Source organism: Ornithodoros turicata, chromosome 8 (assembly GCF_037126465.1).
Source record: "Ornithodoros turicata isolate Travis chromosome 8, ASM3712646v1, whole genome shotgun sequence".
NCBI lineage: Eukaryota > Metazoa > Arthropoda > Arachnida > Ixodida > Argasidae > Ornithodoros > Ornithodoros turicata.
In genome coordinates this window covers 4,097,129-4,124,181 of record NC_088208.1, presented here as the reverse complement: position 1 = coordinate 4,124,181, position 27,053 = coordinate 4,097,129, and the positions used below count along the sequence as shown (strand labels likewise).

General features: G+C 43.8%; 1 protein-coding gene across 1 annotated transcript in view; it reads right to left on the bottom strand.

Annotated features, from left to right (window-relative positions):
* Positions 1–3,129: 3,129 nt before the first annotated feature.
* LOC135366406 (arrestin red cell-like) overlaps positions 3,130–27,053 on the bottom strand; it is a 38,923-nt gene continuing 14,999 nt past the window's right edge. The window contains exons 4-12 of the mRNA XM_064599086.1: positions 25,458–25,518; positions 23,396–23,801; positions 21,588–21,723; positions 18,883–18,967; positions 16,434–16,506; positions 15,957–16,100; positions 10,932–11,018; positions 6,988–7,125; positions 3,130–4,041 (exon numbers count right to left, since the gene is read on the bottom strand). Coding sequence (XP_064455156.1) covers positions 3,957–4,041; positions 6,988–7,125; positions 10,932–11,018; positions 15,957–16,100; positions 16,434–16,506; positions 18,883–18,967; positions 21,588–21,723; positions 23,396–23,801; positions 25,458–25,518 — 1,215 coding nt within the window. The 3' untranslated portion in view covers positions 3,130–3,956. The remainder of the gene's footprint in view (positions 4,042–6,987; positions 7,126–10,931; positions 11,019–15,956; positions 16,101–16,433; positions 16,507–18,882; positions 18,968–21,587; positions 21,724–23,395; positions 23,802–25,457; positions 25,519–27,053) is intronic.

Sequence of the window (27,053 nt, the reverse complement as noted above, 5' to 3'; positions counted from 1 at the left end):
ATCACCGTGAAATTTAAATAAAGTATCGTGCAGCTTGCTTTGTTCTAAGTGATGTTGAACGCTATAGGTAACCGGCATGCTTTGACCACAACCTTCTGTTTACGTCGTGACACCGCTGACATTGTACCCTCAAGCCTGACAGGACGTTATAAGTGGTCCATGCTGGAAGTTGTGACTCTCAGAAACAAAAATGTGGAACGACCAAAGTAGCAATCTGGAGAAACATGCAAAGATACGTTGAGCTTCACTGTGCCTTCTTACAAATTTCAGCCTTCACAGCTGATACCCCAAACGCACTGATGCAGGATCCACATCGCACACAATCGTAATGAGGCACCGATCATGACTGCCCCCAGGTGCGGACAAAGCGAGTCGTGGCGACAGAGATCGAAGAGAACACTTGTCCCCTGTGCGTGAACGGGATTACGCATTCAGGAAGGATTAGCACAGGCGCTAGAGCACTGCACAGGCCCGGGCTTACCCTTGGGGCTGAGTCGGGTTAAGCTTTCTTTTTGCTGCCCTGGGCTGGGTTTGGGTTTGACCATTACGGGCCCACACCCGTATATTGCCAGGCCCAGATCGGACCGAGCCTGTATTACCCCTCCCTTAGTTAGCCACGGCCAAATTTTACAGCCTGATACAGTGGGCCGGGCTGGGCCTGGTAGCCTACAAACTTCTCGGCAGGGAAAGGTAACAGAAACGGTAACAGTATTATAACGGAAATATGGCAGGCAACGGTAACGGAAACAGAAACGGATATCGCGCAGTTAGAATACCTGAAAGAGAAACGGAAACGACAACAATTTACGGTAATAATTCGGGTACCGCAGGACCCGAATTATTGCAATTCTTCACCATATCATGTAGATAAATTTATGAAATAAACTTCAATGAAGCAAACTAAAATTAACTGAAGAACTATAACTAAAATCAACTATCAAACTGGAGTATATAAGTAAGTAGTATACAGTACCCAGAAGAAGCGTAGTTCTTATATATGCTTATGGTGACCTGGAAGTTGCAAGCGTGAGTAACGTTCCTGGAAACCATGTTCATATTAGCTGTTCACAGAAATCACGTACCTATATGTATATTCTGAATAAATGTTGTCACTTGTATGCATGTATCCCTGGAGTCCTCAAAATAGACTTCAGAACGTACAGGGATTAAGTTTTGTCACGGTCTCAATGCCCTTTTTTTTTAAAAAGAAAGAAGGATAACAAAAAGCTGGAGGTGGGGCGGTACCAAAAACCGAAACGGAAACGTAACTGAAATGAAAGCAACAATCGTGGTATCCCAAAACTGAAACAAACAAATAAGGGCCAGTAACGGAGGTGGTAACGGAAACGAAAAAGATTCCGTTACCTTTCCCTGCTTCTCGGGCTCGGACCAAGTTTGGGCCGAGAAACTTGTAATCCTTCGCGCTTGGGCCGGGCCAGGGCCAGGTACGCAGCTGTTAAACCAGGCCCGGGCAGGTGAATCAAAGGAAGGTCGGGTCGGGCCTGGGCCTAAAAATGCGGCCTGTGCAGCACTCTAACAGGTGCACTGGCTCTCTTTCTCCCTCGCCTTCTCGCTACTCGCACTGCCGGTACTGGGCAGGCAAGATGGTGTAAGATTCGTTATCATGTTTTTTTGTTTTTTTTTTCAATGTGGGTCTTTCGAATTTGGTTTAATGTGAATTTCATTCAGACAGACGTCTTCTGAACCAATGGCCAAGTTTACACGAATGCGACCGAAGCGCATCGACTCGATAAGCTAAACGATAAATTCGAAAGGACAGCACGTCGAAGTCAATCTGCCAGACAGACGTGGATCGAGATGGTAGACACAAATTCAAAGCGTGCACGTAAACAGAAGATGTGCATTAAAAAACAGGAGGATTTTCGGTAAGCATTTGCTGCATGACAAAGAAGGAGTTAAGGTGGCTGCGGGGTAGATTTTGTGCATGAAGATTTTCAGAAATGGCGACGGAAACAACAGTTCCGGAAGTGCAGAGCTCTATATTTTCAGTGTGACACCGTGGGGCACTAGTTTCGAGCCTAACTCGATGCACGTCCATGTAAACGGTGGCGTATCGACTTCATTCCGGTTTCCACTTGATTCGATGCACCTCTGTCGCATTCATGTAAACGTAGCTAATGCTTCCTTTTAAAACTTTCGTGGGTATTGTTTCCAGGCTCTTGCCAGACGATGTCAAATGAAAACTTTGACCCCGAACGTGAAATGCGGATGGCACAAGCAGCAGGACTGTGGCGACCAGGATGGCACGCCGACATAGATTATGAGTAGGGACTGACTTTTTCGCGTTAAACCCGTATCCGCCCGATATTTACCCCCCGAACGAAATCTGTAAAATTCGGGTTTAACCCGAATCTACCCGAAAACATCCGGGTCGCATGGCACGCTCATAAGCGCGCATGAAAATAAAGTTTGATAACATTGCTAAACATTAGTTCCATGTTAAGACAAATTTTTATTAAACAAAAAAAAAAATCACCCGAATACACCCGAATTCCTGACGACAGAATATGCCGTAACCAGATTTAACACCCGAACACAACACCCGAATACACCCGAATTCAATTTTAACACCCGAATACACCCGAATTTTCGAATGAAAAATATCACCCGATATTTACCCCCCTAATTTGGCCAAAAATAAAAACCGAAAAAGTCAGGCCCTAATTATGAGCAACAGTGGGCTTGGGGGTATAACCCTACTTTAGCGCGATATCTTCATTGCATTGGGGTTCAGTACAGCAAGGTCTTACTGAATTCCGATCCCAATCACCCAGTTACAGATTTACGGGTGCAAGCAACAGCAATATATATACTAGTTCTGGCCGTGGGAACTATTTGATTACACATATCACATTGCGTATGACATTTGCACAATCCTGAGCTGCGTGGCATAACCAGTACTTTCTGCGCTGTCCTTTTTCTGTCAAAGCTCTGCACACTACTTTGGCACTCACATGTTTTCGGACGGGGACATTGTCCTTGCATGAACAGGGAGAATATGCATACATACACCAATGAGCTGCATTGCCACGACGACAACAGAGAGAAAAAAAAAAAAAGCATTTGTCAGTCCGTAAAGCTCCCCAACACTGCACACTAGGCATGGGGTGTGCTTGGTCTACCACTTTATTTGCGCGTTACACAAGATTCCTAAAGATTATTTCTAAATAAATAGTACGTACTAGACTTCTTAGTGGGTTTAGCGTCTCACTAGCAGTAACCGTAAAACGTTCAAAATTAAAGGGCTGTTTTCACAGAAAACAATTCGCCGCGAGCCAGATTCTCATTACGAATACGAGCCTTGTTACAACAGATGCTGAAATGCGAGACGCGGCAACAATCGAAAGGGACGCAGGCTTCTTGTCGCATTCGCCGAAGCATGCTGCTACAAAATATGAGGCATGCCTCAGGGTCGCCCAATAAGCTCACAGACGCCCGATGCCTCCGCTTCGCCACCGGCTTCACAAATTACCCATCGAGCAAACCGAGCTGGCAACCTCGAGCTATACAAATAAAACGTCGGAAAGCAGCCAACACGTCTCAGATCCAACAAAAACTTGCATCGGCTAGCATAAACGCAACTAGACGCGGTATTTTTTTGGACCCCCATCATCCATCAAAACTGTATAGAAATGCCTATTCGGAGACAGCAGCTCATTTTCGTTTTTCGTATACTTCTAGGGACCCTGTGAGACAAAATGCAAAACAGGATAAAAGGTGGAGAGATGTCCAGCAACACCGTCACAAGTCACTTTGTGCAGGTAACAACTGTTCAGAAAAGTGGGACCTTGCACTGAAGGAAGGACACATCATCCGGTATGGCTTTTCCAGCCCATTTGTTGGTGTGGCCCATTTCAACACGAAGCTCGTATGGCAGACGACAGGAAGAAGCTGAGGGGTCCAGCAGAGGGTATCCTGGTTGCGCCGATGGAAACTTAGGCATCTGTTTCCCCTCGCAGACGAAGCCTAGCAAAGTCCTCGAAAATGATGTCATCGTCTGGATCCAGCAGGACGCCATCTCTGCATTGCATAACAAAAATTACATGAAAAAACACTAGGCTATTAAATTATACAGCTGAACCTCTCAATAACAAATGGCGATTCAACAAAATCCTCCGTTTAATGAAGAATTTCCGTCGCTTGTACGCGTCCCTATAGACGCCAACGTATTTTTGCGCTCGATTCAACGAAATACATTCGTCTGGTCGCCTCTTTTTAACTAAATCTCTGGGCGACAAAAGCCTTCTACACATGTCTTTCCCCTCCACCACGAAGAAGAGGAGGAGGAGGAGGAGAAACCTTCCCCTCTCCATTGTCCTCGTGGGAGTTTTCATTGGTTACTGCGGCTGTCACATAGCCATAAAAGGAGCATGTAGACGTGTAGCCACTGCTGCCGGTAATTTTCAGTACGCGGATGCCAATTTGAAAACCGGCCCGAGGGCCTCTTCGCACCACGAAGACATGCAGTGCTGGCCTCTCGCAAAGTCTAATTTGCTTTTGTTGACGCCGATGACAGTAGGCTGCGGTTGTGTGCCGTTTTTTACTCGTTTTTGTTCGCACTGCTTATGCCTACGGTGGTAAAATGGGCATGACGCCGTCGCAGGTCAAGGTTTCATTGGCACAAACGTCAACGTGATATGTACCCATTTCTCGTTCTTTTCGGTGTTAAACGGTGATGCACTCTCGTTCTTTCCGGAACTCTGCATCATGTGTGTCATGCGCATCATGAGTGCAAGTGAACCAACCAAGAAACGTTACGCAAGCGCGCAGGAGAAAGCATTCGAGGCCATCCGGAGTTACGAAAGTTATGAACACTCCAAGCGATATTGTGCTTAAATTACGTATTACTTAGCGTTATGTGATCAATAAAGCTTGATACGTATTTTGTGCCCTTCATAGCTTGATACATGTCTCATGACAAATGGCGCTTTGCAGTACGCGCGGTGCACGTAGTGGCGGCGGCCATATTTGCTTCACTTTTGAGTGTTCCATTTAACGAATTTCTCTATTTCACGAAACAAAGAGCCAGCATTTACAAATTCGTTATATCGAGGTTCAACTGTAATACCCTGTCACACAGAATGACCTAGCGTGTGACACTTGCGCTTAGTGTCGTTTGTGTGCTGTCACAAAGCATCTTTTAGATTTTTCTTTTTTAAATTCTGCGTTAGCGCTGCAATGCAATGTGTGTGGCTATGAGTGGCATACAAACCTGGACAGATGGAGAGGCAGTTTTCGGTTTCAATGTGTGCAACACTGAGGCAAATCCAATCCAATCCGATAAAAGTCCAAAACTTTTATGGGGAGTTGGAGTGTAGTTCTGTATGCAGGTGAAGATTACACCTTGTGTGTGCCTTATTTCGTGGTGTATTATGAAACGACTCAAGGCTACGCCCTCATATTGTACGATTAAACGGCATATCAAGCACTAAAGAGTGGAGCACATTTTTCTGCTTCAAATGCAACTAATCGGTCATGACGACGTGCGTAATTTCAAGCATGTCCTTGGAAGTACTGCTTGAGGCAGCATTTCTTTTGCATTTTAGTTCAGCGCTAGAGGAAACCCGAAAGCAATTACCGCCAATGATAACGTAACATGGCACAAAAATCTAGTACAGTGTAATGCAAGTTCAAAGTAACAATGATTGGTCAACTCTAGCCGCCAGCGGAAAGCCATTAATGGAAGCAAGAGAGTTACGAGGTAAGTTTGCGGCCACTTGTTACTGAAAGCTATAAATGAGATATACAGTCGCCGACCGATTTTTCATATCCCGATTTTTCGGACATGCTCGATTATCCTGACTTTTTCGCGAAACGGCCCCGGGTCCCATAGGGTTGATGTACAAGAACGTCCAAAATTTCGGACGCCGTGCAGCCCTGTCACTCGGTATTTCGGACTCTGTTTGCCCAACCAGCGAGTTTCTCTCTTGGGGTGACGGAACATATTGGTATCATCCGAAATTTGTATCAAAAGAAATCAACCAACTAAAATGTTGAGGCAAAAAAATAGGCAATGATTGTTCATTTTCCATTTCTCTGAGTAGAAGAGGTCTGTTGTAAAGCTTTTGAGTCCTCCTTTTTGGTGCGTATCGCGCGACAGCGCTGTAAAGCGAGCTTCACCCAAAGCAGGCATGCGTTAGGTGAAGCCGACTTGCGAACTTGATGACGGCGGTGCCTCTGTCAGCGTACAGTGACAAAATGTCGCTTCGGGAAATAGAAGCTGATGTTATCAAGCAGAGCTGGAAGCGCGACATATTTTTCCAGCCTACTAGTGCTAAGCAAAGTTTCTTTTGAAGCGAAATTCGTTTTTTCGGACTGTTCGATTATTCGTACTTTTGCGCGATTCCCGCCGAGTCCAAAAAATCGGACGGCGACTGTAATCGATTTTCTGCTAATTATAATACAATACAAGAAGTAAAAGCAATACAATAATAACAGTAAGTTTTCTGTTGTTTTCACCACTTCTGTTATATCATATGATAAGAAAGGCACGTTCATTGAAAAACTGCACAGGCTTTCTTGTCCTGTTCAGAAGTTATGCAAGTTTACCATTACATTTGAGTCTCAGAGACAAGTTAATTCTTGTTCTCCATAATTCTAAATGCCATTACATGTGGAATGATTTCCCTGCACCCAAAGGTTATGCAGCAGCTATTGGAATACATCACAAATATGACAATGGCTATGCTGATCGATTATGTGAATGCTGACAGAAGACATTTTTCAAGCCGTTGCTTTCTATGTAGTAGCACATATGGCAATATTCTAATGTATTCGATTCGTTATTATTCGAAGAAATAAATATTCAATTCGTTTTCGATTCGAAACAAAATTTCACTATTCGTGCAGCACTATACATAACGCATACTTAGACACTGGAAACCGGCATTGTGATCCTAAGAATGTATCTTGCGTTAAATGTATCGGAAACTTGCTTTATGCAAGGCAGTGTACGAATACGCTTACGCATCTAGCTGGATGAGGTTTGTGTCAACTGGCTCAGCATCGTCACCCCCTGGAAGTGGCCTTGGAACAGAAACGGCAGGGCTGGATTCTTCAGGTTTGGGGTGCATGAGAATGAATGGAAGCTCCGCCACCAGGTCTCTGTATCCAGAGAATAAACAAAGTGAGTACAATTAAGTGAACGTGATCTACATTGCCTGACAATACAGTAAGGGCATTCTTTATATCCATTGAAATGCGCAACTGGGCAACCACAACATGTTAAGCTCATTAATTGGGTGATCATAAAGTCGATGAAAAGGGTTCACTGAACAGTCCAAGACAGCAAATACAAGAAGACATATTAGCCGTGGGTATTGACTAACGAAGAAGGCACTATGATGAAAATTATTTCTAATTATGTGTGCCATTTCATATTCAATTATTGTTTAAGGACCTTTGTAAAAACAATGTGGAAGCAAAATTTTTCAGCCGTAACTGCTCTGATGATATACAAGTTTAAAGCATGCTCAACAAATGACTGACACGAAACCCGAAGTTTCAAGTTGACTGGGAACAAGGGCAGCCCTTCACAAATTATGCGAATGACTATGTAAAAATTAATGGAAAAACTAAATGAGCTCGTAAGACACATATCAGCTGATAACTTTTAATTTGCAATTCATCCCTCGTTACAGCGTGATGTTGCTATTTTATACTGCACTTTTCCTGTTGAGAGCATGCAGTTCATGCCTGAGCAAAAGCAAATGAGTTCCCCAAACACATTCGGTAATGTAGAGAATGTAATTTTTGTGTAATGTCATTATACATTCCCATGGGATTAAGTTAATTAAAGGGTTTTTTTACGCCACCCGAAATGCACTGCTCTGTGGCGTGCCTGGCTATCGGAAGACACGCAGTTAGAAAAGTGAAGCAAGTTCTAAGGCCAAACTGTCCTGTGGTTCAATAGGATGTTTGCTAGTGTGACAAAAACATGAAATGTATGAGGCTTTTGCAGGCGTGTCCTAGTCCTTTCCACTTTCTTTTCGTCATGCATCCGCACTGCATCTGTACGTCCCCATTCTTTTCCTGTATTGATGAAACATTGATTGGTCTTTTTCTTTGGAGGAGTCCCGACATCAACCTACCCGACTTCCTTTCACCGTGTATTTTGGTCGTGCAACAGAAAAGTGCAGGCACATAGGAGACAGTGCTCCACAACAGATGCCTGCCATTTCCATGTCTTACTATTTTTAGGTGGCAGCATACCAGCTAAACCGCGGCTACACCATCTGTGCACTTTAGTACGGGCACAGAAGGAGTTTGAAAGAACTGATGTTCTGAGGCTGGAACAACATAGAAGGGACAGCCTCCAACCTCAGAACATCAGTTCTTTCATGCTCAACAGTTGCCGCCTGAATCGATCCCGTCGTATGAGTGAGAGAGTGGCTGGCTTGTCCATTCAGATGATGCACCCTGGAAGTCGCTGAGAAGGCGTGTTAGCTTAGCTCAATTGGTAGAACCCTGGACCGGTAATCCAGAAGATGTGGGTTCGAGTCCTACAGCTAGCTAACCTTTTCAGTGACTTTCATCTTTCATCATTAATTTCTTAGGCAACTTGAGGCCTTGTATGTGATTGTCCCTTCTATGTTGTTCCAGCCTCAGAACATCAGTTCTCTCTTGTTCAACAATTGCCACTTGCGTCAATCCCTGTCGTATGAATGTGTGTATGAGTGTGCAAAAATTTAAGAGTGAAAGGAGGATGAGTGAGAGAGCGTGGCTGGTTTGTCCCTTCAGATGACGCACCCTGGAAGTCACTGAGAAGGTGTGTTAGCTTAGCTCAATTGGTAGAGCCCTGGACCCGCAATCCAGAAGATGTGGGTTCGACTCCTACAGCTGGCTAACCTTTTCAGTGACTTTCATCTTTCACAGAAGGAGTGCCGAGCTTTTTCCACTTAAGTGGGGGGATGTGAGATTCAACACACACTTCTTTACTTATTGGTGGATTTTGATGAAACTTGGTATAAATGTTGATAATGCCTTCAAAATGAATACCCTAAAATATCAGAGTGATATCTTACAAAGTTTTTTTTTTTTTTTATCTCTACATCTCGTGGAAGGCCTGCAGGGTTTATAAAATGTGAAAGAGGATTGACTGAACTTTGGGTGTAGCTCCAAATGTATGCTGCATGCCATGATATTTGTGCTTTTTAAAATTTCTAGCCCTAGAATTTTTAGCTTTCCATTATTTGTCATCTGGTTGCAACCAACACATCGGTCCTAGAATCAAATTACTATATCCCAATTTCAAAATGGAGTGTTTAAAAGTGCTAAAACCCTAGTGCCGGGGAGCTAAAAAGACAGACACAGACACATAGCACTGAATCAGTGCTATGTGCGTCTTTTTAGCTCCCCAGCACTAGGGTTTTAGCGCTTTAAATCATGATCCACCAAACAGCCCAATTTTTAACTCTCTTTTTCAAAATGGAGCAACATGCAAACTCGAGAATGTCACGGTGTGCAAACAGCATAAGTGACCATAATAAAACAAACGGGATCAAATTAGTCCAGGTAGTTGCTGAGATATCAGCTCCACAAGCAGAGCAGGAAGCCAAAAAAACTCTTTTGAGAAAACAGCATCTGAAGTTCTACGTTGGCATCTGCCACACGAAAACGCACCAGAGCTATAATTTCTGGTGTCCCTCTCAAAAGATAAATCTTTTAGGTCTTCAAGAGTTTAGACTATCTTGATTCCAGAGTGAGGAATTCTGTGGACTGAATGGAACCTTGCTCAGTTATGTCCTCAGTTATGCTCATTCCTACTAAATGTTTGTTCAATCAAATGCACACACATGAGCTTTCTTTTGTTGGGGGGGGGGGGGGCTTCAGGGGCAACAACAGAGAAGGTCATAAAGGCATGGATGACGGACGATATTTTTTGGCAATATTTGAGTTCACGGGGTTTGCATGATTGGGTTTTCTTTTGGGTTTTGCAAAGGGGGGGGGGGGGGGCATATGTAGGGTGTATGGGAGAGACAAAGAAATTCCTTGTCTAGACTGAAATACGTTTGGAACTACATTCGTGGGGGTTCGTCCGTTACCCTGCAGAGTAGGATGCCAGGAGGGCAACAGAACTCTGTAGAGACGAGCTGGTGCACAGACAGTAGTGTCAGCATACAGCTCTGCTTACGGCTGTCAAAGCGGACTACATTGCCCGTCTCGAAGGATCGTCGGCCCATAATAGTTTGAGAAATTCAAAAACGTAAGGCGCGAACACTGGATACATACTCCAAAAGCATGCAGACGAGCACACTGCTGTGGAAGAAGAGCAGACGACCCGATGGAAAAAGCGCCGGTTGCTAGGGGCAACAGCGGAGCGGGCCAATTACGAAGCGCGCAGGACTCGCATGGCGTGGAAAGCCAATCGTCTCTCTTCACAGGGCCTCCCATTTCTCACTTTCGGTGGGGTTGCTTCTGATTAGAGGAGAATGCCAACGCGCGAACTTTGAAGACTATGGAATGCGCTCTCCACCGATACCAAGACGGCAGCGCTCAGTGGCACAGTTCTGTAGATACAGACGTTTGAAAACTGACAATTTTGCGTGAATTTGGAGTAAGATTTTGGCTACCTTTGCTCGTATATCTAATGTTGTGGGGCACTTCGCGAAAGTTTTCAGCAATGAAACTTCGGGATAGCAAAGAAAATGAACTGTAGAAGCGAAAAGTATGACTTTCAGGAAAACGACTTCTTTGTCATTTTTTTAGAGTTGAAACCTGCGCCCACCCTTCCGCATATAGTAAAAATAAATTTGTCAATGACTACACATAGAAAAATCCAGGCTGTGGGCACATGAAAAAAAAAAAAGGCTCAACACAAACAACTCAAGTTGACAAGTTGTGTCTCACTTTTGTTGTGAGTGACAGCTTTCAGCCATAACTGCAGCATGCGAAAGTGAAAGTGTGCTTACCCTCCAAGTGGTCCTAGGCAGAGTTTAACCTTCACCTTGTACTGAACAATGATGCCCAGGTTCTCCTTCTGCGCTGGGTCCGTGATGCTGAAAGCACAACTCTCGTTCATCACAGCTCTCAACTTTCATTCTAGTTCTCACGGCTTACTTACATCTCTCACACGTTTCCTGCAATTCAAAGAGCTAGTCTAGACACAAACATGTAAAAAGTAGCTTAAATGCGTACTAGTATAAAATTCTGCAGGGTTATTATTAAAAGTAAAGACATTAATCGTCACAGAACGATGAGGATGAAATCACAATTTACGGTTTTTGCCTCACGTTTACAGTTTTTATAGAGTGCCTAATTTGTTTTTATTCTCGTGCAACTTGACAATTTGCCGTTTTTGCCTCGTGTTTACAGTTTTCATAGACAGCCTAATTTGTTTTTATTCTTGTGCAACTTGACAATTTGCGGTTTTTGCCTCGTGTTTACAATTTTTATAGAGTGCCTAATTTGTTTTTATTCTTGCGCATATTCTTCAAACTCACTCGAGAAAACACATCAGAAAACGCCTTGCATAATGGCCCATACTTCCGTACATCCAAAACTTGAATATAGAATTCCGTACAAAATTACTGAATTGAGTGTTTGAAGCGTTACTTGTGACACAGGAAAGAGAAGCAAGGAACAAATCCAGGGTGCCTACCGAATTGCAGCCTTCAAATTCCATGACTTTTCCAGGTTTTCCCTGATTATTTCAAGTAAATTCCCTGACAAAAACAAAGGTGAACTTGGTGCCTGCCTCTACGTTTTGAAACAGATCCCTCATAAAACAGACCATTAATATTAAGTATTAGTGAGGCTATCCTACTTTCTTGCCTCAGAGCTTGTCGTACCGGCGAGCTGCAACATGCGGTAACGTTGCACTCTCGATTCGCAACGCATCATCACGGCACTTGTCTGCGATTTTCCCTGACTTCAGCTGCTTTTTGGCCAAATTCCTGACAATCCCCCTGACTTTTCCAGTTACATCAAAATTCCCTGACGATTCCCTGTTTTCCAGGTTTTCCTGGTTGGTAGACACCCTGAAATCACCACAATTGCGTGCGCTAGCTAGAGATGCAAAATTTCTGGAAATTTTGAATCACTCGGAAAAAAAAACTTTTTTGGGGGGGTTTTCCGAAAAATTGGAAAAAATGGAAACAAACGCGGTTACTGCTGAGTCGAAGCATTGCCGGCCCAGTCACAGCATGCAATGAGCTAGCAACTTTAGTAGTGTTCATCCTCTAGGCATAAATGCAGAGCAGAGCATCCCATGAGACTGCTGTCTACTCAGCGATAGGTAATTGGAACAACCCTTCCACTCCGACCAGAACTCCGACATTATGTGAATGCGACGGATATCGCTTGGAGCAGCCAGACGGAGCTCTAAGTTGGTGGTTGTTAGCGGATTAGAGGCACCCAAGGCACTGTTGGCGGGTTGGAACGCATCGAAGGCACGAAAATTGACATTTTTGAATTTTGTCGCCTGGAAATTTTGGGCAATTTTTCCGGAGACAAGGACAAAAACCGAAAAAAAGAAAAACTGATTTTTTCCCCAAAATTTCAGGGTTTTTTCCTGGGCTTCGCATCTCTAGCGCTAGCACAACTGGCACAGAACAATGCTGCTTACTTGTTGTCGGCACAGCAAGTAAGCATTGCTGTTTCACTACATTGCCAACAAAAAAGGTGTGGATGATTGATTGGATTGATTGATTGGATGTTTTCAGGTGCAACAACAGAGAAGGTCATAAAGGCATGGATAACGGCCGATATTTTTTGGCAATATTCGAGTTCACGGGGTTTGCATGATTGGGTTTTCTTTTGGGTTTTGCAAACAATGTCGATATATAGTAACAGCTGAAGAGACAAATGCAAGCAGGTATAACAGATTATTGTCTGTCCTGGGATGTATTGATACTTGCCCAAAAAGAAATATATCTTGGAGGAATAGCATGAACGAGCCTCTCATATTTGTGGCATCACATGTCCGCAATTGCGCAACAAGCCCAACGAGCCAGTAGGTACCTCTGACGCAACTTAGTATGCATTGCCAGTGCATCGAGCCCTTGTTCAGAGAGACTACCCTTTAGTCCAAACTCCACTTTATTTGGACAAATTTTTGGTCCGCTTCGAATCCGAAATAACGGGGTTGCACTGTACAGGGGCCACTCAAGGTTGACCAAATGAAACTTTTGCAAAAAGAAAAACAAGAAAAGCAACATGTGTGTGCACGAAAAGTGTAGCATGATGAAACTTGAAACAACAATTCACGAGCACTTACTGTAACACAAATATTCTGAGAGAGATGGGTTCCCCAATACCTGATGTGATCATGATGCATGACAATCTGAGAATACCTCCTGAATCGGTTTCAAGCCGAAGGTGATTAATTTTTTCCATCGATCATCATGTGTGACGAATACGGCCCATATTTTTAGGCATTTGCCTATAAATGCCTACAAATGCCTAAATACTACATTTTCAGGGTCTCCTGCCATTTTGTCGACTATGTAGAGTCATAGCCTTTCTCAGCATTTTTGATGGCGTCACAACCTGTTTTAAGGTGCACGTGCGAGTGCCCTCTTCAGGCTCACGCTGAGTACCGCACTTTGCGTCTTGTTTCCGCGTGTTTGCACTTTTTGTTCTTTTTTTGAGTTTGATTTCTTTCAGTACCGTGATTTGCTAAGGGGTTCATGTATATTTGATCAATAGGTTTGGCCCTTCTTGGCTTTTCAAGATCTTCGAGGGTGGAGAACTAAAAGTATTATCCCATATAGCATGGTTCTAGGCTACATCAGCATTCGTGTACCTGATGTCAATGCTTTTACAATGCTGTAGCCATTAAACGAGCAAGTTTTCCTGGATGGAGCATCCTCAAATATCAACAAAGCCAAAGAGCGTACCAGATTACCGTGCCTGCTTTCGCATTTTATTTAAAGCTGCGCGAATGTTCGAAATTACGAATACGAATCGAATATCTGATGCTATTCGCAACCTATTTTCAGTACTCGAAATTTTCGAAGTTTTTCGAACACAGTAGAATCTCGATGATACGAATCTGACGGGGTCGCGGAAAAAATTCGTATAATCCGAAATTCGTATCGAATGAATGCAACCAAAATAAAAATTGAGGCAAGAAAATAGACAGTGACTGTTCATTTTCCGTTACTGTCAATGGAAGAGGACGGTTTTAACGCTTTTGTGTCTCCGTTTTTGGCCAATGCTGCCCAAATACGCGAGATGATTCAAAAGACGTAGCACGTGCTTTTCACCCGCGAGTCGCGCGACAGTGGTCTAAAGGCCCGTTCTGACATACAGCGCTTTGCTCCACAGCGCTGTATTTCCACTGTGGGGTTCGCACTTGCAGTGCTTGTCCCAGCGCTGTACTTGGTGATCTCACGTGATCGAAAAAAAAAAAAAAAAGGCAGCCCCGTCACGTGAACGCGGCACCGCGTTCTCATTGGTTCAGGGAGCCTATCGCTGGGAGACAGCGATGGTAAAGTTCACCGAAGCTCAACTTTGCCAAGCGCTGTTTTCCATCGAGTCGCAGCCGGGAGAGGAGGGAAAAACAGCGCTGTTTTCCAGTGCTTTGGAGCAAAGCGCTGTATGTTGGAACAGGCCTTAAAGCGAGCTTCTCCTAAAGCAAGAAGGCGTTAGGTGAAGCCGACTTGCGGAATGTTGCCACAAGTTGTCCCGATATGTTCCCCCCACGTGTTCTGGGGTTCTGGTCGCTGTTTTCCGCCAGAGCGATGTCACACAGCTTCGCGGTTTATTGTTGCGAGGGCGGTACAAAGGTCAAAACAGAGATAAGGTGATAAGGTTCCGGGCCCTTCAATCCCTTTGATCTTATCTCCACCACCACCACCAAAAGGAAAGTCATGGCTTGCATTGCGCTACATGATGTAAGGGAGTTCGTGGTGAGGATCTCCCTCCCTTTTCGAAAGACGCAGCAGCATGACTCGCGCGTTCTCGCGTCACGGGGGAACGACCTCTGTCGCATCCTCGGCTCATTCGTATCACCGTAAAGGCAAGATAACGCGTTCGTATCATCCGAACTCTAATACATGGGAAGAATAGGCATTCCGGCCGGGACCGGAAAAGAATTCGTATCATCCATGATCGTATCATCGAGATTCTACTGTAGTACTGAAGCAAGGTATCGCTATCACCATTCTGCGCGTGGGCTTTGCCTCATTGCATCCAAGAGTTAGGTGAAGCTTGCTGCGGATCTGGCTGTCCACCCACTGACGTGCATGCATTTCCCGTTTCTTATCCTCCTATAGCGAGTCAATAAATTGCAATACGGCTCTAAACTGTCTTTGACAGGTACAGGTCTTTGTAGATGTCACTGCAACAAAAATACTAAAAAAGGGATAATTCGACGTATCCCCTTATTGCATACAGAGGTTCAAATGTACTCCCAACTTTCAGAGTTATGTTCAGTAACAGGTGGTTACATGTGCAGTTTCTAAAAAAAAAGTACATACAGGAAATTCACAATGTAGACATAGAAATGAGGAGATGCACACAAAGCAGGCTACATGGATGACGTTGACTAACTCTCAATGCAGTTCATCCCACTAATGCAGTCTGCCATACACAACACAGAGGGACCCTTCTCTCACAATATGTTAAGTTGCTTGAAAAGGCTCACAAAAGTTTGGTACAGAACATCATTGAGCGAGCACAACACCACAAAATATTTCACAACGAGGTATTCGAAACGAGGTATTCAGATTCAATTTGCAATAGAAATTTTGCTATTCACCCAGCTCTAATCTTATTGCCTATTTTGGAAGCCTAAATACCTGCCTATTTCCATCGTTTTTAGTGCCTAAATTTCTGGGCCCTAGTGATGAAACATGGATGCACCCTTTAACCCCAGAGACCAACAAGCGTGGGTAGGCGACACGTCGTTGTTACCTTATATTGTTACAAGGGGCAGTTCAAGTGAGATAGTGTAACTCAGCTGCAGTACAACAAAAATGAGCCTCCCTCACATGGTTGACGAAGCAAGGTTGGTGTCCTCGTGCTTGAGCTGCCCGTCCAGGGCGAGCCCCCGCTTGTCCTTGTTGTTGGCCAGCAGGGGGCGCAAGTAGTGAACTTTCGACAGTGTAAAACCAGGGCCCACAGGACAGCCCTCTCTGCGACGAAAGATACACATTTTCAAAGAACATTCACAGTGAACATGGGAAATTCATGTTCTGAGGCTGGAACACATAGAAAGGACAAATACATACAAAGCCACATAGAACAGGCTGTCATACACACTGCTGCACTGCTCAACATGTTAAAGAATAAATTTTTCTATGTGTCCCATACATCTTCTTCAGCCTTGCAAATCACTCCCCTAGAAAGTGACCTCACTTGTACACATTTAGCTCATACTGCAAATCCTGTGAGAATGGCATGATTCCAAAACCTGACCCCCCTGTTAAAATGAATGCAGAATAAACAATCTCGAACTTTATACTTACTCAGAATCTATTTCAGCTACCGTGCACTTGTACTGTGCCGTCGAGAACAGGCAAATGTCTGCAAACTGGCGCACTACGGAAAAACACGGTACATGTTAGCACAAGTAAAACATTGAGCAAGCAGCACGGTACATTCGGACATGTTACTTTACAAGGAACAACAAATGCTCATCACACAGTAGCAGAAGCAATAAAATCTCAACCGCTTGTAAAGCAACGATTTGGTGGACCAGTTGGTAGCACGCCTGCCTACCGAACTCAAGGTTGCAAGTTTGAACCTGGCAGAGGATTCCAGCAACTTGGTAGCAGGGTTACAACTTGCTTAGACACGCTGTCTTCCATGAGGGACGTTAAAGGGGTCGAGACAGGTCACCCTACATTATCCCAGCTAAATGCATAGATCGAGAAGTCACCCGTCAAAAAGAACTCGTTACAAGTTAAGTTACCGTGTGCAAAATGTAACTAAGTTAATAACGAAGTTCTTCAGCCTGAAATGTAACTCGCAGTTACTGAGTTACTTAAAAAAAGAACGAGTTACTTCCAAGTTACTTCAGACACAGAATAGCATTACGCAGGTGCAGCGCGCGTGAGCAGTTGAGTTAGACCTTGAGTTGCCTGCGGAGGAGTGCAACACGCTTAGATCGTTTCTGTTCATGTCCAACAATAGACGTCTCCCGGTTTGTAAACAAATAACGTCATAGTGTTCGACAACGCCAAAATTTGGTAGAATTGAACTACGCTCGAAGCTAGAGGTGCACAAGGTCGCGCCCAAAAGCCACGGTCTTCAGGGGATTACGATATGGGCCTACGATATGGGCCCTTAAAGGGACGCGACCCTCGGTCCTACTTTTCTTGCAATGGGGGGCAGCAAACAAGTGCCCGTTCGTGGAACCCAGCCCTCTCCTTCCGATTTGTTTCGGTTTCAGTCTGTCTACCAATGTCATGATGACATTTCTCTGGCAGAGGTCTATTCGAACTCTTTCCATCTTACTCCCTGCGGGCGCACAATGGTTCAGCTTCATTTCAATGGCAGCTGTTCTTACTTCCTGAATAAAGTACTGACATTGATTGAATATCACGTTTCATGGCAAAAAATGCCACGAAGGAACTGGAGAGAAAGCAAGAAAATATGTGGACGTGAGTGAAAAGCGAGTTAAAAGTAACTTGGAACTTAACTTAAGTTACTTTGGCAAAGTTACCTGAAAAAGGAACGAGTTCCTCTGAAAGTTACCACGGCGCAAATGTACCGAGTTAAGATACAAGTTACCAAAAAAAGGAACTTAGTTACAGTAACGAGTTACCTCGAGCTCTGGCTAAATGTAAAAGACTGTTATGTGAACCTGCACCGAAAGTTCTACAGCTGAAACAGTAATAGAAGGGTAGAAAATGGGCACCGCGTAAACCGAAGCTTATGCGGCTCTGACATCACAGCGCACGAGAGGTCACGTGCTTACGGCTACCAATAGGAACGGACGCAACTCTGAGCTCTGTGACGTCTGTGCTTTACTCGGGAGTTTGTTAGCTAGGACTTGTATCTCGCTAAGTAAGACACATAGAAGAACAATTCTTTTTTTCTTCAGTATTCTGGTGTGCAGTACAACGCGTCCATGATGTAATGGACCACATCTATGAAAGTGTCCCAACCCCTTTTAGACGTGGTGTGCCATGTGCTGAGATTTTGGCACACGATAAAGAACCCTCGGGTGGGCAAAACTGACCCACAGACCAACCCTCTGTGGAGTCACTCGTGATCATAGTTGACTCGTGACGTGAAATCACAAGTTATTGTCATTACCTTTGTAAAACTCCGTCTGAAGAACTCCCCAACAACTAGCTGTGCAAATTTCTGCATTTACTTGGGAAAATACTCCAAAAGCCGGGAGATGACATAACGAAAGAAAGAGAGAACTCCGACTTAACATAACAAACAAACAACTTTAAGCAGACGTTTCGCCTGTCATCTCCTTAAGTAGCGACTGGTTGTCGGCTCTCCCGCTCACACTTGCACTGATGATGCCTGTCGTATGACAGGCGAAACGTCTGCTTAAAGTCATTTACTTGGTTCACTAAAAAGTATCTGCTACAAGGCTCAGCAATGAATGCGTTCAAGGGACTGCCTAAAGAACATATTAAGAGCAACGTTACTGCTTGCTGAAGTTCGAACACTAAACAGAGGTGGACCGCAATTTTTTTGCCATATTTGTTTGATACGCTAAATTTACTTCTCTGATACATTGCAGTTTCCACAGGTAACCAATATCGTAGGAACTCCAATATTCCTAGAAAAATATCGATATTTAGGTGCTTGCATTTACTGCCAAATGCCAAACAATACGTGCAGAGATTGTTAAACTCTATTTTTACTTCTGCAGCATGTGTCATTTGACAGGCTACATAAACCAGTAAGAGGCATCGAAAAGTTGCAACATTAAACAACGAAATGTCTTACCAGACACTTTTACCCTTTTGACTGTGCGATTAGAGTTGTTAGCGATATGGACGTTGACTGCAATGTCTTCTCCATGATGGTACAGCTATGCAGAGAAAAGGCACGCAAACGATGTCAGACACAAAATAATTGCGAGTCTATATAACTTCCAAATCAAGCAACATAGGAAATGTTTCTCACTGTTGGATGTCACATCTGTACTCCAGAGGAATTAACAATATGTAGATTAGAAATGCAGTTGATAAGTGATTAAAGTCGGATGAGCGATAACCCAACTATGTATCATTTTAAACTGCTGGTTACTGCCGGTTCATCCATACAGGTTGGTGTTAGCCGAACACTGTAATGACTGTTGTAAAAGCACTTGCTGACTGACAGCAATCAAATATTTCTTAGTCACTCTGTTTTACACTTAAAGTGAAAACAAGAAAGAAAAAAAAAATACACTGCCACATGCTTTCATACGATGCTCAAAGTAACTGTGCACAACATTTAAATTACAATCTCAGTCCATTATTTATAATGAAATTTTACAGCCAGCCCTTCCTCTGCTGCGATGTCACTCCTGGTTTCTGTTCTGCCGAACAATCTAAGCCACTGATACCAGACAAAACTTGCTGGTCATGTTCACCATATCTAAGGCCCCTGGTTTTCTGCTGCGGCAAATTCCAAATTCCGCGGCACCGACTTGAAAATTTCCACGATTTTCCGCGGCATGGAGTCAATGGCTACTTGGAACGGAAAACACTCCATTTTCGTGAATAATGTGGGAACGAAAAATATTTTATAAAATTACAGGTTCAAAGCACTGTTGTGGCTCACCATTACATACGTGATATCTTGAGTTCTGCTCTGATGCGGTCTGCAGTCATTTTATATCTGCTGAAAGATCCTTCAGCATCTACAGAGTTTATAGGAACTTTATAGGAAGGATTTTACATTACATGCCCTGGGGATGCCATCTTTAGGAATTAGGACACCCTTTTTTGTTCCTGGGCTGTAGGCATTATTCAAGAGTGAACCACCCCTTCCTCAGGCGAAGTATGCACAATAAACTTGGGCTAACGTTATTTTAAGCTAAACTACAATATGTCTGTGTTGGTCCTGCAGCATGGGCAATTTCATAAAGCAGGCTTCAATTTTGTAAAGCAGGCTTCACCGCATGCAGGGAAGCGTTAGGTGAAGCCCACTTTCGGGAGGTGTCATTCATAAATAGTTGAATATTCGGAAACCCAAATATTCGGATTCGCGAATCAAATACTTAGAGCGATTGATATTCGATTAGAATTCAAGAGCTCAAGTATCCGCACAACCCTAAAAATAAGGGATTCCGTGAAATTCCGTGCCAAACGAAGGATTCTGCGGAAAACCTGGGGCCTTTACCGTATCTCAAAACAATCCTCAATCATTGTTATCTCAGACGCACACCAGTGTGGCATCTGCCATGGTGGAGTAGATCGGGCCTGACTTTTTAGGGTTAAACCCGTATCCGCCCGATATTTACCCCCCGAACGAAATCTGTAAAATTCGGGTTTAACCCGAATCTACCCGAAAACATCCGGGTCGCGTGGCACACTCATAAGCGTGCATTAAAATAAAGTTTGATAACATTGCTAAACATTAGTTCCGTGTTAAGACAAATTTTTATTAAACAAAAAAAATCGCCCGAATACACCCGAATTCCTGACGACAGAATATGCCGTAACGGGATTTAACCCGAATACACTCGAATTTTCAAATGAAAAATATCACCCGATATTTACCCCCCGAATTTGGCCAAAAATAAAACCCGAAAAAGTCAGGCCCTTTCATGCTTCCGTCACCATGAAACCGAAACCGACTTTTTCTTGTTTACCTCAAAAGCCGCGACGTGCTGACGGATAAAGTTTTGCATTCCGCAGCGATAGCTGTTAGCGACACTTTCCGGAGCAAACTCTGTGTCTGGCGTCCACAGTTTCGGCGCGGCACTCAAGCACAGAAGGTGGCGCTGTGAGCTTGATTGTATACGTAACTACCGAATAGTGTATAAAAGGCTACACTTCTTGACAGCGGGCAGACGGAGGCATCGGGTGCCACGGGTAAACCTCGCAGAGGCTGAAGCCCCTCCGAGCAACGTGAGCACAGACGGAAAACATTGTCGATAGACGGAGATGGCAGGAACCAACGTGCAGCGATCCCCTTCAACAGCTATCGCTGTCATTACCATGTTTAGCGTAAATGCTCAGTGATGTATACATATTTTGCATTTATGGGTAACTTACAGTAAAATGAGGGTTTGGTCCCCTTCAGCAGGATACTCAAACAAACAAACAAACAAGCAAGCAAACAAAATGCAATTCTAATCTCAAAATCAGTCAACAGCTCCAGTCTTTCTCTTTAATAAAAGTACTAGTTAGATGGGTTCATGACACTTCCGAAATAATTAATTTGAGAACATGATACAGAACATAACATTTGCTGCATACTTCAGGACTGTCCATGAACTTTAATGGACCTAGCAGAAAAAAAAAAGTTCCCCACCCTCCAGAAATTTTCTAACCTCGGTTGAGTTTGTTTTGTAGCTTGTTCGAGGTTTGTGTCCACACCAGAAACCTGATTTCTGTACACCAGCAAGCTAAAAGTTTTTTTTGACACCCAAAGACTCTAAACCAGTGAAGGACAACTGCACCTGACACACTTTGGGAAAACTGGGAATCTGCACCCACCTCTTTATCGAGGGAGGCCTCCAAGTGTAGCTTGTTGGGAGACATGACGAATTCTTTGCTTACTTCAACGCTTGGCTGCTCCCCTTGACGGCTAGGTGCGTACATGATTTTGCGTATCGCCAGACGTACAGAGTTCCTACCAATGCAAAATGGATTCACAGGTTATTGCTCCATGTAAATCCCATAATTGAACTCCAGCAAAACTTAAAAAAGCAAACAATAGAAAATACATGTACTGTGCATGTGATATGCACTTACGCTGCAGCTTCACTTAGGGTTGCCACCAGGCCGGTTATTTGCTTCCTCTGCCGGTTGCCGGTAGGAAGGTGATACCGGCAGCATTTTGCCGGTATTTGTGGCTCAATACCTTTCACAGGGGCTTTTACGGGGTTTTTCCTTCAACATTCCACTACAGCTTGAATAAATCTGGAGCACAGACTTATTCAACCCGTAGTGCAATGTTGAAGGAAAAACCCCGTTTTACGAAAAGCTCCGCAGTCACCAGTCGTTTTCTTAGTTATTCATTATTATTATTATTATCGTTGTTATTCATTACGTCTTGTGTTCGGAGAGTACAAGAGCAGTGGTTGTGCAAAGCTGTTGGTGGTTGTGTCGAGCCATCTAGAACGTTCCTCACCCACTTTCCCATTCCCACAAGACTTTCCTCCTTTCCCTCTATTCCGCCTCCTCGCCCTCGGCCGGTATTTTTCACTCCGAAAGGTGGCAACCCTAGCTGCACTAGTACAGCATTTGTACCGGGAGACAGTTAAAACAACTTCCCAGACCCAAAACAAAGAAACAGAAGACAAAGAAACTGGTAGAAAGAGAACCAGACAGGTCTGTCCGCTTTGCCGACTGCGTGCTAAGTAACGATGTGTCACCGCGTGCGCCACTGCAGTCAGCTGTTTATTCTTTTATAAACAACAGAACAAAACAAACGATGTTGACGGCTACGAGTGTCAGCCGGTATGAACACAGGATAACAGAAACGAAGTAAACAAAGAAAATGAAACATCGTCACATGCTTTCTTTTAATCCTCACAGAAAATATTTCAATTATATTTGCAGGCAATTATTTATAATTGCAATAATTTAATTTTGTAGCCAGCGCTTTCGCCGCTGTGATGTCACTAGTATCAATTAAATCCGGTTTCTGTCCTTCCAAACATCAAAGCTATTCGAGACAATTATTTATTGATATCATATCTCAAAGCATTCCCCCGTCATCTTTATGTTGATTTGTGCACCCATTCAAAAATGAAATTCAGACACTAAAATCAAAATAAAATGTTTTGAAACTCACTGCACTTTTCTTTTTGTGTGAATGGAATAACATAGTCAAGTATTGCTAACATTGGAGTAGACCTGTGAGAGTAGAGTCATCAAATGACATGCCGTATAACAACATTTTGGCACATGGGTGATTTAGATGTTGATTTTTATGATAATTATGACATACTAGATAACATGAGGGACGCGGTGTGTCTCATCTCCTTGTAAAGCAGGGCAGAAAGCCAGGTTACCGCATGTACTAAAGAAGCGAATGCGGTATAGTTTTCATCTGATGCAGTAAATGTGTCCCAATCACACTGTTTAACTTTAGGGAATACCCAATAGAGCGCAGCAGGATAACTCAATTTGTACCTCAACAGCCTTGTGTAACAAGAAACCAATGGAATCAGTTATAACAGAAACTTGGGCGAGTTGGTGACGGTGGGCCACCTCCACCACACTACGGACACCAATGTTTCACCACTGGCAGCAAGTGCCACCACAAATATCAATACAGCTCTCCAGTGGTCTCTCACCTTTTATGTGGCTTCTCATCTACACTCTCCGCAACGTAGCCCTTGAGCTCATAGTCCACGCCGCAGGGCTTGCCCGTGTCGCCCGGCGCCGGCTGGAGCGTCACCGACGCAGGACAGTGCGGTGGGAGCTCAAAGTAAAAGGGGAATGCGTTGGGACCCAACTTTTTCAGAAGACGCTCTTGTAAGCGAGTGAGGGGACGTTGCTGAGCACCTTCCGAGCCTCCGCCCCCTTCCAGTCCGGAAGAAGACAGCGGGGGATAGATCTGCTCCGAGGCGAGGTAGAGGTCCTTGCGGAAAGTGAGTCCCAACACATCCAGGTCTTCCCTGCCATAACGGAATGCTGCCAAGACGTGGCCAAACACCTTACGTTCCTTCACATAGTCTGGGTCCACTAGAACAACACCATCTGGAACGTAAATGGAAGGTCATTTCAATTGGTGGTGATGAAACCAGAGGCAACCTACTGGATCATCGTGACAGATTTTGTATAACTACACTCTGATCTTAGCCAAAAGGCCGAGAAGCGATGTAACCTAGGGGGATGTAGCCTGTCACGTACAGTCATGTGCACGGGCAGTTCGGTGACTTGGAGGGGTGATGTCTTTCTATTTTTACCTTTTCATCTTTTCAGTTTTCTTTCTCTTTTCATTCATTCCATTTCCTTTGTGGGAGTAGCAGAATTCGTCAGGTGGCGAATTGAATATTTTCCGTTTTTTTTTTCTATAATCAAACTCAGTTTTGTATAACTTGTACTTTATATAATGACACAAAATATAACTTTATATAACAATTATATAACTATTATATATATATATATATATATATATATATAACTTTATATAACTTTTTGTTACTCATGTACAACACACACCCGTTAATTTTCACCCTCGAGAAAAATGTATCGGTGTATAACACGCACCCTACGGGTTGCTTGTGTAGCACATGGCATTAGCGTTAGACACCTACAAACTCGATAATCGAAGCAGGAAACACACTGTGGCATCGTATCCAGCAGCGGTCAGCACGAGCGGCAGCAACAGGGTGTCTACCAAATTGCTCGACTTCAAATTCAGACTTTTCCAGGTCTTCACTGACTATTTCAAGTAAATTCCCTGACCAAAACTTGGTGCCTGCTGCTACATTTTGATACAGATCCCTCAAAAAACAGACCACCGATTGAGTATTAGTGGGACTGCCCTACTTTTCTGCCTCTGAGCTTGTCGTTTTGCCGAACTGCTACTCGCGGCAACATTGTTGCGGCGCGGCCACTCAACTAATGATTGGCACGAGAGATTTGCTGCGGATCAGCATGGCACGTGTCTGCGATTTTCCCCGACTTAAGCTGCTTTTGGCAAATAGATGAGTTCAGAAAACCCCAGTGCTCTTTGCGCACGCATTGCATCCTGGGTGCTTGCTGAGCTGGAGAACGAAGAATAATCCTTCACATTTCGCTTTCGCTGACCTTGACACGTCGTGGCCAATGGACCGGTAGGGGAGAAATCGGAAGTTCCGAGGCCACCCGCTTCTTTCGTATTAGTAAACTCCCACAGTTCAAAGCGATGCTAAGCACTCTGGGATTTTCTGAACTCGTCTATTACCTGCCAATCCCTTTGACTTTTCCAATCGCATCAAAATTCCCCGATAATTCCCATTTCTCCAGGTTGACAGACACCTGAGCAATACACCAGGCACAACCATATGCACCATGGCACCCTATTGTTCATGATTTACAGTCACGTTTTGTCGGGGTGCAGCCTTATAAATAGTTACTGTACTGGTACTCTGCGTTGGGGTATCTGTTGTATTTGTGGGGTATTTGTAATGTAGGAAACGGCATGTCCACTCCATTATGTAATACACTCCTTTACAGGGCATCCTTAACGTACAAATTAATGAAATGAAATTCACTATAAAGCAACTTCATAAGTGCACAGAAAGACATTAAGCTTCATATACATAGCAGCATTCAATCATTTAATTCCTGGCAGTATGGCAGTTCAAACCTTCTTTCCTGCGAAAATCCTATCATCAGGCTTTCACATTCATGATACGTCCAGCTTACCTATCGGGTCCACGCTCGTGATATGGTCCACAAAATCACGTTTACCCAAATACATAGTGATCTGCAATGATACACAGAGGTCCAAGATCAGAGGTTCATTCTTTTCCACAGAGCATGTAGAGCACCACAGGCAGAGATCATGAGAGAAGGAACTGAAAACAATATTATACGTACAATAATAATAATTGCAAAATAATATAGTATTTTGCAAAATAATGATTACATGCATCTCAAGCATTTTCTCAACAAAATTTCTCTTACAAGAGTAACATAACCTTTCTGTTCCTCGTCTTGTAAACATCACAGGCTAGTGTGGTTTCATAACAGTGCTTCCATGAAACGAGATACATTCACTTACCCAAAGTGCTGTTTCGGTGCAATAGCTGTTGTGAATGTTTTAGTTTAGAATAACGCACTGCCTTTCGGTTGGCCAATGTTTTGTTGTTATGTCTACTTTTGGAAATTATAAAAAATAGTCAATCCCTGAGCTTGCACAGTGAACCAATAAGGATTGTTCAGTGGACGTTAAAAGAAATAGGTAACATTTCCTTGAGTTTGAGGAACACACAATACGGATGTTAAAAGATGGGACAGCGCAAGAGGCATGGTCGCTAAAAAGAAAATGAAAAAGCCACGTATCTACAGGGTGAAACGCATATAACCAAGAAATATGGCACACATTGAGAGGCCCACAAAAATAAAATAGGACGAACGCAATGCTCCCTGTAAAACATGTGTGTGACTGCAAAAACTACATATAAGAGCTGAAAGCCACATTTATACTCAATTTAGATGTATGTGGCAGAACATATGATCTTTCCAAACAAGGAGGAGCATAAACCTATTTAAACTTATGATGGCACAACCATCTAGAATGTGAAGTTACTTTAGGTTCACAAATGGCGACTATATTTGTAGTTGTAAAAAATTATGCCATGTCAATGATTTCCGTGCACTGCCATCCTTGAAGTCATAAAGAAACTTGATTCACAGCGTGCACTCCAGAAGACAATCCGGATATATCTGGGTACGCCCTAATAGGGCAAAGGTTGACAGTTTGCGCCCAAAACTTGACGTGGTGCCATATGAAGTCTTTTACGAATACTTAGGTTGTCCGCACTGTGGTTGGCATTTATGCACATGCAGATGCATTCCTTATAGGGGTTGCCAACAGAAAAAGAATGAAACCCTGCCTACATTCACTCGGAGCTGATGAGATATTAGAGTACAGGTCCCGACAAAAGTTTACGGAACACGCGAGCTGCGTACTTTTTCGTGGCTGCGACACCATAGCGGCAGGTGGAAGCGGGAGAGTTTGGGCAAGTTCACTGCTTCGGAGGGGTGGATCAGTGCGCTGTTAGCGACACACTGCGGTAGTTTCGGTATTGCTGGTCTTGAATGCACGTGCCCGCGGAGTGGGTGGATTTTACTGCAGTGTTGTCCAACACCACGTGACTGAAAGATTGTGAAGGCTATCATTGGGATTACAAGGATAAGTCATAGTGGAAACACACGGTGTACCGCTTTTATAGGAAAGCAGCGATGCACTGAGAGGCGAAAGAAACAAGAAGCATCTGCCAAACGACTGAATCGTTA